General features: G+C 35.6%; 1 protein-coding gene across 3 annotated transcripts in view; it reads left to right on the top strand.

Annotated features, from left to right (window-relative positions):
• The window catches only part of Lypla1 (lysophospholipase 1), a 42,832-nt gene extending 30,621 nt beyond the window's left edge, over nt 1-12,211 (top strand). For all 3 annotated transcript variants that reach the window (XM_046428561.2, XM_058573979.1, XM_046428562.2), the window contains 4 exons: nt 3,226-3,299; nt 5,270-5,371; nt 6,680-6,856; nt 10,310-12,211. In XM_046428561.2, coding sequence (XP_046284517.1) covers nt 3,226-3,299; nt 5,270-5,371; nt 6,680-6,856; nt 10,310-10,363 — 407 coding nt within the window. In that variant the 3' untranslated portion in view covers nt 10,364-12,211. The remainder of the gene's footprint in view (nt 1-3,225; nt 3,300-5,269; nt 5,372-6,679; nt 6,857-10,309) is intronic.
• Nucleotides 12,212-13,300: the final 1,089 nt, after the last annotated feature.

Here is a 13,300-nt window from a genome sequence, read left to right as displayed (position 1 = left end):
TGGGGAGGAAGCATTTGTCAGTTTCAGCTCTGTCAGATATAAGAATTTTGCTTTGATTCACAGAGTAGGCAAATGGAGAAAATAGAACAGTGTTTAGTAGTTGTGGCTAGTTCTCTTCATTAAGGAGATATGAAATATGATAAAAATAATGATGTACAGAACATAATGATATAAGGTTAATAAAAAATGAAAATGATATTAAAGTCGAATATTAGTGTCACAATAATACATCACGAATTAATTAGCTGTTCATAAACTAAGTGTTTCTCCTGTAAATTGTCTTCACTTAACGCTTTTGTGCAAGTATTAGCTAAACTTTACAGAATCTCCAAAGTCAATTTTATGGGTAGTATTGCATTCTCCTTTATGAACATAACTCAGCTTATTTTGTGGGTGAAAGCATAAGAACATTAACTTACTGAAAGTTTGATAGTTTGTAAAAATGCACAGACGCATCCTTTCCTTTTACATGTATGAGCCGAATTATTTACAGGTAGAACAATGTAATGATTAGGATTGACTTCAGAATAATCTGGGTAGTGGCTCCTGGATGGTGGCATCAGCAAAACAATTGTGACTGTGAATTGATAATTAGAGAATTAAGGTGATGTAGAATGATCAAAGGAAGGATCCCAAGGAATTATTTCATTACTCTTCATACTTTTGTAGTTGTTGAAATTTTTAAAAATAGAATTAGAAACCCAAGCCTAGTAAGAGTCTTAATCTTTTTTAAAGAACTGTTATGATCTTTAAGAAAGAGAAAATACATTCAAAAGACATTGGATGTTTGGGAAAATCCAATGAATACTGACTTTTATTAGATCATCAGAAGTAGATCAAAGCTATCCTAGAGTTAACATTTTTGTCTAAAAATAACAGATAATAAAAATATATATCTAGATATTGAGTAAGTGTTGGACCCTATGGAAAACCGGGAGGGGCTGAATAGGCCCTGTGGAAAAGACAGGTGGGCCTCATGGTTTCCAGAATGAGAGAAATCCTGTCTTGACAGTGGAGTTGGCCCATGAAATACTTGTCACTGCTTTACTTTCCAAGCCACCAGTTACTGGAGAGAGTAAGAATTAGAGTTAGGGGAAAAAAGGCAGAGAGAATGTGCTACTGAAAAAAGCAGAGTGCTCCATTGAGGTTCTCGGAAGTAGTACTGCTCCTGCCCTTAGGGTGAAGGTCATTGAAATTAAAACCTGCCTCTCCACAGCTGACTGCTGTCATTGTGCCTTGTCCAGAGGCCTTTACCTCAGCCACTGGGTGTAACTGTAAGGAGCTAAGCTTTGTGAAACTGAGGGAAAAACTCTCAAGTGCTTCCTGACTGACTGGTAGTAACGTTCCTTGAGCCCAGCCTCTGCTGCCCTCTGCCCCCACTCTCCTAGAAGCTGGGCTGTTTCTGCCCCTTCGGCATCTTTTTATCTCCAGCTGCGGCTGTGCGGTTTCCCCCTAATCAGTCCCTCATACTTCTTAACAGTTCCTTAAGCCTCATTTCCTGGTGTCTAACACATTATACTGTGCTTTTCAAAATAGTTAGAGTACCCTTGCTTTTTTATACTAATTCTAACTAAAGAACTAATTTTATGTAAATCAAAAATAACTTTTAATTTGGACATTTTTTGGTATTTTAATAAAAGCAGAGTTGTTGGGAGCTGCCCTGCATGCAGACGCCTTTAAGTCCTGATGCACTGGGGTTCTGAACAATTATTGCCTCAATCTGACATGGTAGTGCCAGGTTGCACTAATTTGGCCGTCACCCCAGTTCAGATAACAAGGCGTGGCTCTAGGAGTAGGCGTCACCCACTGGGGTTGAGTTACACTTATCCGTTCCTTTGTAATCCTATCCCTTTGCCCTTGTTGGGATAGAATGTTCCATGGAACCTCCCCTTGTGTGTCCGCTATATAAGAATAAAGAATTCCAGTGGCTCGCTCTCTTTCCATGGATCCTTAAGGTCGGAGATTTTGAAAAGATACCTCTGTATATTTGCCTGCTTTCTTAAGTTATTGGAATAGTCAGATTTTGTGAACGCAGCATTAGGTCGCCAGCTAAGATAGATGGCAATACAAAAGTTTTTTGTTTTTGATAAAAAAGGAAATATAAAATCAGAGATTCTGATTTTTTAAAAACATGAAAGAATGTATGTATGTAAAACATCAGGCAGATTTGTAAAATGTCAAGTTATCCATGAAACACAAGATTAATAATAAGGAAAAAGAAAATTCCAGGAGTTGTTAAATACTTACATTTGTATGGTGCATGTCAAGGTATGTTGTAGAAACAAAAGTACTTATTTGAAATTCTTCCCTCATCAATTATTTACTGACTATAGGAAAATTTTACTGATACTTTTAAGAATTAGAATGAACAGTTTGAAATACTGTAAATCACAAAACATGTAATCCTATATGCTATTTAACTCAGGTGTCACAGTGGCACACACCTGTAATCCCAGAAACTCAGGAGGCCAAGTCAGGAAGATCCCAAGTTTCAGGCCAGCCTAGGCAATTTGGTGAGACTCTGTCTCAAAATACAATAATGATATTTGTTTTAAAAAAAAGGACTGAGAATGTAGCTCAGTGGTAGAATGCTTGCCTAGCATGTGTGAGGTCATGGGCTTACTCCTCAACTCTGGGAGAAAAAAAAAAAAAACTATATGCTATTTTAAAATGATGACTTTTAGGTATAAATGCCCTATAGTTTTTTAAGAGAAATATAAAATGTATATGAGCAGAATTAACCATGAATTAAAACGTATGCATACACCCTACCCCCCCTGTTGAATCCTGGGCCTCATGCATGCTAGGCAAGTGCTCTGCCACTGAGCAGTACCCCAGCCCTTATTTTAGTTTGAGACATGGTCTCACTAAGTTATTCAGGTTGGCCTTCAACTTGGAGTCCTTCTGCCTCAGCCCCCTGAGTGGCTGGGATTATAAGAGTGCACCACCATACTGGGCAAGAATATCCACCTCTCAATGAAGAAAGAGTATTACAAAGTGACAAGAAATTGTTGAAATTTTAAGTTATACAGCACCTGCAAAATCTGAGAAGTTTCATAATGAAAAGACATTCTGATTTTGTGTTTTAACTGAGTGCTTCAGGTTTTTCACTCATTTTCACCTTGAATATACTTAGTGCTTTTCTATTATTTTTTTTTTCCTATTTTATATTGCATCTCTGGGCTTAACTTTGAAAGCATTTGTGATTAACTTTCTTGTTTTTAGTAAAAGCTTTGATAGATCAAGAAGTGAAGAATGGCATTCCATCTAACAGAATTATTTTGGGAGGATTTTCTCAGGTAAGTTAAAGTTTGAGTGGTATGTCAGTACCATCAGTATATTTATCTAGAAATCTAAGATTTCAGTCATTTTCTATGGAAGAATTATAGAATCTTGATGGATGTTAATGCTGAATTAAGTTTGGATTAAAACTAGTTAATTTTCACTTTAGATACATTTTTGCTTTCCTAGTTTTCTGTGTCCTTAGCAATAACCTTTGTCTTTTAGATTGTCTTCAGAATCAATTTATTAAGGAAACTGATTGAAACCTGAAATGTATTTTCTTAAAATAACAATAACAACACTGTGGTTAGGTTTTTAAGTTAACGCTATGTACCCTTTTAATTAATTAGAACTTTGATCATACAGGCATAAGTCCCTTGTTCTAGGTGACTTGGACTAGAAACAATAGGTAGATGATGAGAGAAAAATAATGTCTTTCCCTTTTTTGTTATATAAAAATAGGTTTTAAATATAAATGTGTAAAGTTTATTTTGGTATCTTTCTTCCTGTCTTTACTTTTTCTCCGCCTTGTACTTTTTTAACAGCCACGGTTCCCTTGTGTTGGCCTCATGTCTTTACTTCAGCTTTTCACCTGTTTCCATATCACCTGTCCTAGAATGCTCTAGCTTCTAATCTACAAATCTTCTAAATCAGCAACTGAGTGTTCCCTTACTTAGGCTAATGTCAGAATTCTAGAATTATTGAGAGAATAGAATTCAGTATAAACATAAGATTGTTGATACAATACAGTAAAAAGGAGTTACTGATAAGGTGTTTGTTGAAATAATGTGCATAATACACATCTTGACAGAAACATAAGACACAAAAATTAATGCTTGATTCAAAATATGAAGTGTACCTGGGAGTCTTGTCTATTTGAGATTTATTGATAACAGCCTACAGAAAACAATCCCTAATACCTATGTGTGGAATGATGGAACATCATGAGTTTAAGCAAGAAGGATTAAGTTAAGAGTCTGTAGTAGGGCTGGGGATGTGGCTCAAGCGGTAGCGCGCTTGCCTGGCATGCGTGCGGCCCGGGTTCGATTCTCAGCACCACATACAAACAAAGATGTTGTGTCTGCCGAAAACTAAAAAATAAATATTACAAAAAATTTCTCTCTCTCTCTCTCTCTCTCTCTCTCTCTCTATATATATATATATATATATATATATATATATATATATATATATCTTTGAAAAAAAAAAAAAGAGTCTGTAGTATCATTACAGGGAGACCATGCCTAAAAATAAAGTATGGACTCAGGAAGTAGCAGGAACCTGGAAAGCCATCAGGACTTTTCTCTCCTTCAGCTTTCTTTGTCAGCTCACTTGCCTCATTTGCTTCTCTATCATTTGTTGGCCATCTTAGCTCTTGCAGCTTGTAATTTTTCAGCTCTTGAGTTTACATGTTACAGTTCCAGCCACACAAAGAGACTGCCTACAGTCACTGAATCCCAGTTCCACAGTTCCTGGGAAAACAACCATCAGTGTCTGGGATGTCCCTAGCAGTGGCATATGGGCACAATCAGGGTGATAGGCATCTAGATGGCTGCAGGATTATAGTTCCCAGGACATGGGATGTTTTGAACTGGGTGGGCAGATACTCTAAAGATGTCTGCTACACTGTCCTTGTTGTCTTGATTCCCACTTTTAGAAAATAGTACTAATTTAAGACAAGATTGGATTTTAGACCTGAGACTTCTCATAAGAGAAAATGATAACTAAGTTCAGAATATTCCTAAGGCATGCTGTAAATAGTTTACTATACTATTTATTGTCTGTGTCTTGACTGGGTAGTTGGTATGTTCTCTTTGGTGTAGAGAGCTGTGTGCATTAAGGGTATGCATTCCCACTGTTTGTCTGATTTGATTTGACATTGGCCACTCAGTTGATATCTTCATGGACATCATTAATAACAAGAAATTTCCTATATTGTGTTAGCAGAGTGTGGATTTTCCATTGACTTTCCCTGCTTGCTTTCCAGGGAGGAGCCTTGTCTTTGTACACTGCTCTCACCACACAGCAGAAACTGGCAGGTGTCACTGCACTCAGTTGTTGGCTTCCACTCCGGGCTTCATTCCCACAGGTAGCCTGGTTTAGATTTCTGAGCTAAGAGGTAGCAGATAATGTTGAGGAGGTCATCCTTTTTATTTAAATCAAGAAACTTTATTTATTTATTTTAGCAGTTTTCGTTTTATAGCAAAATTGAACAGAAAGTAAACTTCCCATTGTGGAAATCCCACACCACAGTGGGACCTTCCTTAAAATCAATAGACCTAAGTGAGGCATCATTACTACATGGTTTATATCAGTCATCCTTTTTAAATTTTATTTTATTTATTTTATCTTACTGTGTTTTTTTTTTTTTTTTATATTACCAGGGACTGACCCCAGTGGTGCTTAACTACTGAACCATGTTCCCAGCTCTTTTTTATTTTTTATTTTGAGACAGGGTCTCACTAAGTTGCCTAGGGCTTCGCTGAGTTGTTGGGGCTGCCTCGGCCTCCCAGTGACCGGGATTACAGATGTGTCACCATGCTTGGCTCAGTCGTCCTTTTTAAAAAAGAATTTCCTTGGGCCTTTGTAAAGTGTTACTAGACTTTACCTACACACTCTTTATTGTCTTTATTGTGGATTGCATAGAATGGAATAAGAAATAAGCCTTAGGTCATAAATCTTTTATTTGATTTATATTTTATATTTTAAGGGGTATATGGAAATTAGGGCTATTTTTTTAATACACAGAACTATTTTTTAGTATCAGGGTTTGATAGCAGAATTTTACTATAGAATATAATTTCTAAATATTCAACAGTGAAGCAATATATAAGACACATGGGAAATGTAGACATTATTTTCAAATTCTTTTTTTTAGGGGGGGTTGGTGCTGGGGGTCAAACACAAGTCCTTGTGCATAGCAAGCACACGACCACTGAGTTATTTTCCCAGCCCCAAATTTATTTTTAAATCTAGGGTTTTGTCTTATTATTATTTAATAACTCTTTGGTTTCTTGCACTTACTAGGTATTGTTTATTAACTGCTTATTAAAATCAATTAAATAAAACTGAAAAAGAACATGATTAATCTAATGTATCCTAATAGATATTAATTACTTCTCATATCAAGACACTGAAAATATAGAAATGAATTAAGATGTAATAGATTTCAAGAAATGGGTTCATTGGGAAGATGTGTTATAAAACAAGGCAATCATTCTATAGAATTTTAAATAAAGAGACCTGGAGAAGAGAGGAAGGAATTTTATTTCTTTGGTCAAATATCACCTGAAATAATAAGTAATAACATGTTTGTTATTACTCTGTGTACAGTTTTAAGTATCTGGCATGATGCTTTATACATGTGACTAACTGGTACTTTTATTCTGTTTTGCAGAGTCCCATCAGCGGCCCTAATAGAGAGCTATCTATTCTTCAGTGCCATGGAGATTGTGATCCTTTAGTTCCGCTAATGTTTGGTTCTCTTACTGTTGAAAAACTAAAGACTTTGGTAAATCCAGCAAATGTAACCTTCAAAATCTATGAAGGCATGATGCACTGTTCATGTCAACAGGTAGGTATCTGGAAACAGTGATCAGAGTCATAGTTGCAACTTCTTTATGTGATATTTTTAAGATCAATAACATTTGACACTTGGGGACTTAAAAGAGTTAATGAGTTCAGTTTAAATCTTAGGTTAGCAAGTCTTCAAACGTTTAGTCACTAAAATTCCACAAATCCCTCATTGTCCATCACACATAGAAATCATACAAAAAGCAAAAGTGAATAATAAATATTCCCTTTTAATTATTAAAATTTAAGGTTAATTAATTAACACTTAATAGGAGAAAGATGTTTATCCAAGTATCTAACAGGAAACAGAACATGATATGTGCTCTAGTAGCAGTTTTTGAAAACTACCCTGCAGTCATCCAGGTGTGGTGGCACATACTCTGCTATTGTGGAGGCCAAAGCAGGAGGATTGCAAGATTGAGACCAGTCTCAGCAATTTAGCAAGACCCTGACTCAAAATAAACAATAAAAAGGGCTGGTATAAGCACCCCTTGGTTCAATCCCCAGTACCACAAAAAAATTTAAATAAATTAAAAAATAAAAAAGTGGACTGGGGATGTGGCTCAAGCGGTAGCGCACTCGCCTGGCATGCCTGCGGGCCCGGGTTCGATCCTCAGCACCACATACAAATAAAGATGTTGTGTCTGCCGAAAATTGAAAAAATAAAATATTAAGAAATTCTCTCTCTCTCTCTCTCTCTCTCTCTCTCTCTCTCTCTCTTTAAAAAAAAAAACATTATTATAAAAAAGTATCCTGGGGGCTCGGGATGTGGCTCAAGTGGTAGCGCGCTCATCTGGCGTGCGTGAGGCACTGGGTTTGATCCTCAGCACCACATAAAAAAATAAAATAAAGATATTATTTCCATCTAAAACTAAAAAAAGAAAATTTAAAAATAATAAAAATAAAAAAAGTACCTGTAACTAAGTATGGGTGGTACACACCTGTAATCCCAGCTACTGAAGGCTAAGGGAGGAATAAGGAAAGTTCAAGGCCAACCTGGGCAATTTAGGAGATTATCTTAAAATAAAAAGGGCTAGGGATATATTTTAGTGGGTTTAATCCCTAGAACCACAAAAAAAAAAAAAAAAATAGTGCCCTGAAAAACTGAGACAGGTGAGATTAATTTTATTTTAGGAAGTGCTGGTATCATAATAAAAGAGCTGGATTTTGAGGAATGAGCAGAATACAGATAGGAAATATGCAGGTAAGGTCTATAGGGCAATAAGAAAAAAATGTCCATTTTGGCCAAAGTTTTATGAAAAGCTAGATGTTGTAGGACAGAAGAGACAGGGAGCGGCTTGTTCTCTAGACAGCAGGAAACCATCAGTGTTGATCAAAGTGAGAGATGTGATGTAATCTACATGCCAGAGCAGGTGAGAAGAACGCCTATAGAATTTAGAAGTTAATTCTATATGTAGGAAAGTAGGAGGTTTCAAAGAGGTCCCAGATTTTTTAGCTCAGATGCCAAAGATGCCATCATAAAGTAGGTACAAGGAGCAATTTTAGAGTAACAGGCAGGAGATAATACTGAGTTTTGTGACCATTTTGAGATGTACCCCTACTGTATCAAAATAGGGTGTTAGAAATACTTGTCTGTAGCTCAAGCCTGTAAATGGAGACTTGGAATAATTACCAGTATTGTGGATCAGTGAAGAATAGTGTACTCAGAACCTCATCATCAAAAAAGCTGAGAGAGAGAACTTTGGGGGATACATTTGAATTCAGGCTAAAGAAAAGAGGAGTAGGTGTTTGAAAGTATGGGGGAAGAGAATTTCTACAGGAAAGAGCAGTATCACGTATGTCAGAGGATTAAAGAGAGAGAGGCCAGGAAGGAACTGTCCAGTGTTAAGCCATCTCTGACCTTGGTTGTTTGGGAAGGAAAAGTCAAACTACAGTGGACCATGTGACGTAGATGGGGAGACGAGAAAGTAGAGAGTGGAATACAGACCTTTTTAAAAAAAAAAAAAAAAAACTTTTGGTGAAGAGTAGGAAGTCTCATTTTTAGATGGGAGAAAGACCTGTGGTGAAGGGAGGATGCAATGGAAAAAAGATAATTGAGAGGAGGAAGTCTGGAGGATCATATAGTAGAATTAAGACTATAGATGAGTTGTACTACCATAGGAGAAAATACTTGAAATCAAAATAAAAGAGAATAGGTGAATGTAAACAGATGTCAGGGTAGAAAAAAGATTATTTATTTGAGAGCTTACATTAGATGCTTTTTCAGTAAAGTAGGAGATGTGATCATTTGATAAGAATGAAAGCGGGGGTGTGGTTCAGCGGTAGAGCGCTAGTCTTGCACGCACATGTGAGGCCCTGGGTTCCATCCTTAGCACCACATAAAAATAAAGAAAAAAGATTGATGGCTAAGCAGTGAAATAGTCCATGCAACACTGTTTTATAGCCATTCAGCCTGGTTAATTCACTTGCTTTAGAGATAAGTCATATTACTACCCACTTTTTCTTATCCAGAAAGACAAGGGGCTTGATATCCTATGAAATATTGAGTGCACTGAGAGGGGAGAGGGAGGTGCTGGCATCCTAAGTACCCAGGAGGGACTGAGGGTTTAGAGCATCACAGGTACCCTGCTTTTTTTTGTGTGTGTGTGTGGTACCAGAGTTGAACTCAGGACCATTTGCACGCTTCTTTTCTGAGTGACTAAATTATAAAGTTGAAGGTTCTCTGTATCAATGATTTGTGGAACAGTGAGGCCAAGGCCTTCAAGTGTAAAAGGCAGGAAGTGGGTTTGAGGGAGATGGGAAAACTGTGAGCCACACTCAACGCAGGAGGCTTCCAGGAGGAAGTTTGTTCTTATATTCAGATCCTTCCAGGCCTATCTTAGGTATGTTCTTTCTTTCTGATGGTTAGTTGTATGTAATTCCTTATTAAAGGCACAAAATAGTTTATGCTATAGATTTAGCATTTCATTCTAATGAGGGAATGGTAGAAGTGAGACTTGATTGTCAGTTACTATGCACTTACCAAGTCTTCTTGGTATATGTACTGTAACTTCTAAACTTCTACATTCCCCAGTGCTTTATTTTATTTAAATATCAGAAAATGTAAACCATTTTCATGGAAACTAGATAATAATCAGAAGCTATCATTTCAGTATATGATGATCATCATAGGGTATGTTATGAAATTTCTATTAAAGCCTCATTTTTCTTTTAATTTTTTTTTTTTTAGTTTTTGATGGACCTTTATTTTATTTACTTAATTTTATTTGTGACACTGAGAATTGAACCCAGTGCCTTACACATGCCAGGCAAGTGCTCCACAACTAAGCCACAAACCTAGCCCTCATTTTTCTTTCATGTCTCTTTATTATAGAAATAAAAATGAGACTTCAGCTTACCTATGCTCCTACTTGGATTTCATTAATGACATTTTAGTGAGGATTTAATTTCTGACTTACGTTGCTGCTGCCTAATTTAACTTTATCTCAAACAGGAAATGATGGATGTCAAGCAATTCATTGATAAACTCCTACCTCCGGTTGATTGACATCACTAAGAGGCCTTGTGTAGACGTACACCAGCATCATTGCAGTAGAGTCTAAACCTTTTCCCATGCTCAACTTTAAAACTTTTAATGTTTGCAGTGTTGAAATGTTTTGCAGATACACACCAATGATACAGACAAAATAATGGCTCCTCCGTGGGAAACCTAGGATCTTTTAAGTTTCTATACATGTATTTGTATACGATGATCCAGACTACACTAGTATTAAAATAGGTGAAGCACCTAGCTTCTTTTTCTTAAATGTAATTGAGCAAAATAAAATACTACAACCAAATTTTTTATCATATCATTTGAAAATTACTAGTATGCTTGACAAAAATTTGTTTCAGTATAAACAAGCAATCAAGATATAAACAATTTATGCATGCTGTGACTTGGTCTATGGATTTATTCCAAAATTGCTTAGTCACCATGCAGTATCTGTATTTTTTAATATATATATATTCGTATATACATAATGATGGTAATACATACAATTAGATGGTGTTACATTATTCCTGATAATAGGGATAATGCTTATAAGTGTCAACAGAGAATAGTGTTGCTCTTTTCAATTAATTGTCCTTTTATTTGGGGGACCAGGCTGTTCTTTTCCTTGATATTATTTCTATTTAATATTCTTTTCTCTCGAGAAAAATAAAAGTCCTTTCTTTCTTGATTGTCCTTCAGTAGCAGACCAGTTATTGCTTCCTTGCCATAGACATCTGAATCACTGACATAGGATATTTAAGATCAATGTATGCTTTAAAAGAAATTGAACATTATTTAAACTCCCTGTACTACATATTTCAAAAACTATACCTTAGTCCAAATTTAGACCTGTTTAGTTATTAGAATATTCAATCAATAAGAACAATTCTGTCTGTAGTTTTATTTTTTCTGTAAACAACTGAAAGACTAATTAGGTCATATTTTGAATTTTCTGAAATATTTGAGATTGATCTTAAAAACTGGTTTCTAAAATGATTGGGTCTTATAGCATACGGTTTAGATTTACTTTTTCTCTCTCTCTATATATATATGTTTGAAACCAACTACTACAGAAAATGAGCTGTCCATTAGAAAAAGTTGCTTTATTTTTGTCTGCCAGTGTACTTATTTGAAATTTTCAGTTGAGTCAAATGATTTTTAAAATTATGCCTGTAATCCCAGCAACTCTGGAGGCTGAGGCAGGAGGATCACAATTTCAAGGCCAGCCTCACCAACTTAGAGAGACCCTAAGCAATTTAGCAAGACCCGGTCTTCAAAATAAAAAATAAAAAGGGATGAGGATAAAGCTCAGTGGTAAAGTACCCCTGGGTTAAATTTTCAATATCAAAAAAGCAATTCTTTGGTTAATATGCATTAGATTTTCCAGATTACTGATAAAAATTATTTGAAAACAAATTTATGGGTAATAAAAATTAATCAGACCCCCCCTATATATATGATGTAGTACCCTCACAATTTAGTATATTGCAAAAATGTATGCTTAATATTTCTGAACTGTTAATTTTTTTTCTGTACTCCAACTGACCAAAACAATGTTAAGAATGCATCTTTATAAATGGGTGCTAATTGATAATGGAAATAATTTCGTAATGGACAATATAGGATGTTAATAATGAAGCCATATGTTTATGTCTGGATTTGAAAATTTTAAACAATCATGTACTAAGTCATTTTTATTTTAACTTGAAGAACAAAAACTGTTTAATTTCAGTTATACAAATCAGTAAGATCTTATTTATGGCAAGAAATATTCCGTTGAAATGTTGTGCTGTAACATGGGAAAATGTCGGTGTTTTTCACAGTTTCTATAAATGTGAAATAAAATTTAATTCTGACTTTTCTGTGACTTTTTTTTTTTTTTTAGTAGTTTAACATTTGGGCTTATCTTGAAATAGGTGTCTGAAATGCAAAAGAGGAAGATAACAATGTAATTACAAGAAAAAGCATTGGGAAACAAACTCTGATGTTGGTGTTACTGACTTGGAATGGAACCAGGCCTGAGAAATAATCTGATGTTATTTAATTTAATCTAAAAGAAAAACAAACACCCACATTTGGCTTTCAGACTTCCTAACTTATTTAAAAAGTTCTATTTGGTGTTTTCCTTTTGTCTTTTCCTTTAATGCAGTATTCACTGGAACTTTTAAATTAGGATCACAAATCAGTTATCCAAATATTCCTATCATCCAAATAGATCTTGTCAGCTGGGTATGGTGGTGCTTGATTATAATACCAGCCACTTGGGAGGCTAAGGCAGGAGGATCAAAGTTCATGTCAGTCAGCCTCAGCAACTGAGCAAGATCCTATCTCAAAAAAAAGAGTTGTCGATATAGCTCAGTGGCAGAGCACTCCTAGATTCAATCCCTAGCACTTCCCTACCCCTGCCCCGCCAAACAGTTTTTCTCTTTCTAGTTCACCATTGGCATCTAACTTTTCCCAGTACTGGAATCCTTTCTGTTCTAAATAGTCTCTTAGTTTCTGCTTTTGAATACTTAAAAGTGACCAGTGTACCTTTTGTTTAGTCTGTTAAAATTTTACATAGTTCTAATTATAAGAGAGTTCTATAACAAAAATATGTGTGCAACTTCGGTTCTTATGGATTTATCCTCTACAGCACCTTATTTCGTGTGTGTGTGGATGGAACCCAGAGCCTCACACATGCTAGGCAAGTACTCTACCACTGAGCTGTACCCTAGCCCTCACGGGATAATGATTATTTCATCAACTTTTTTTTTTTAAATTTTTATTTTTTTAAATTTTTTTATTGTTGGTTGTTCAAAACATTACATAGTTCTTGATATATCATATTTCACACTTTGATTCAAGTGAGTTATGAACTCCCATTTTTACCCCGTATACAGATTGCAGAATCACATCAGTTACACATCCACTGATTTACATATTGCCATACTAGTGTCTGTTGTATTC

This window comes from Marmota monax, unplaced genomic scaffold (genome assembly GCF_021218885.2).
Source record: "Marmota monax isolate L192 unplaced genomic scaffold, Marmota_monax_Labrador192_F-V1.1 WCK01_AAM20220418_F8-fsc00044, whole genome shotgun sequence".
NCBI classification, from domain to species: Eukaryota; Metazoa; Chordata; class Mammalia; order Rodentia; family Sciuridae; genus Marmota; species Marmota monax.
This window is presented reverse-complemented; position numbering and strand designations above follow the sequence as displayed.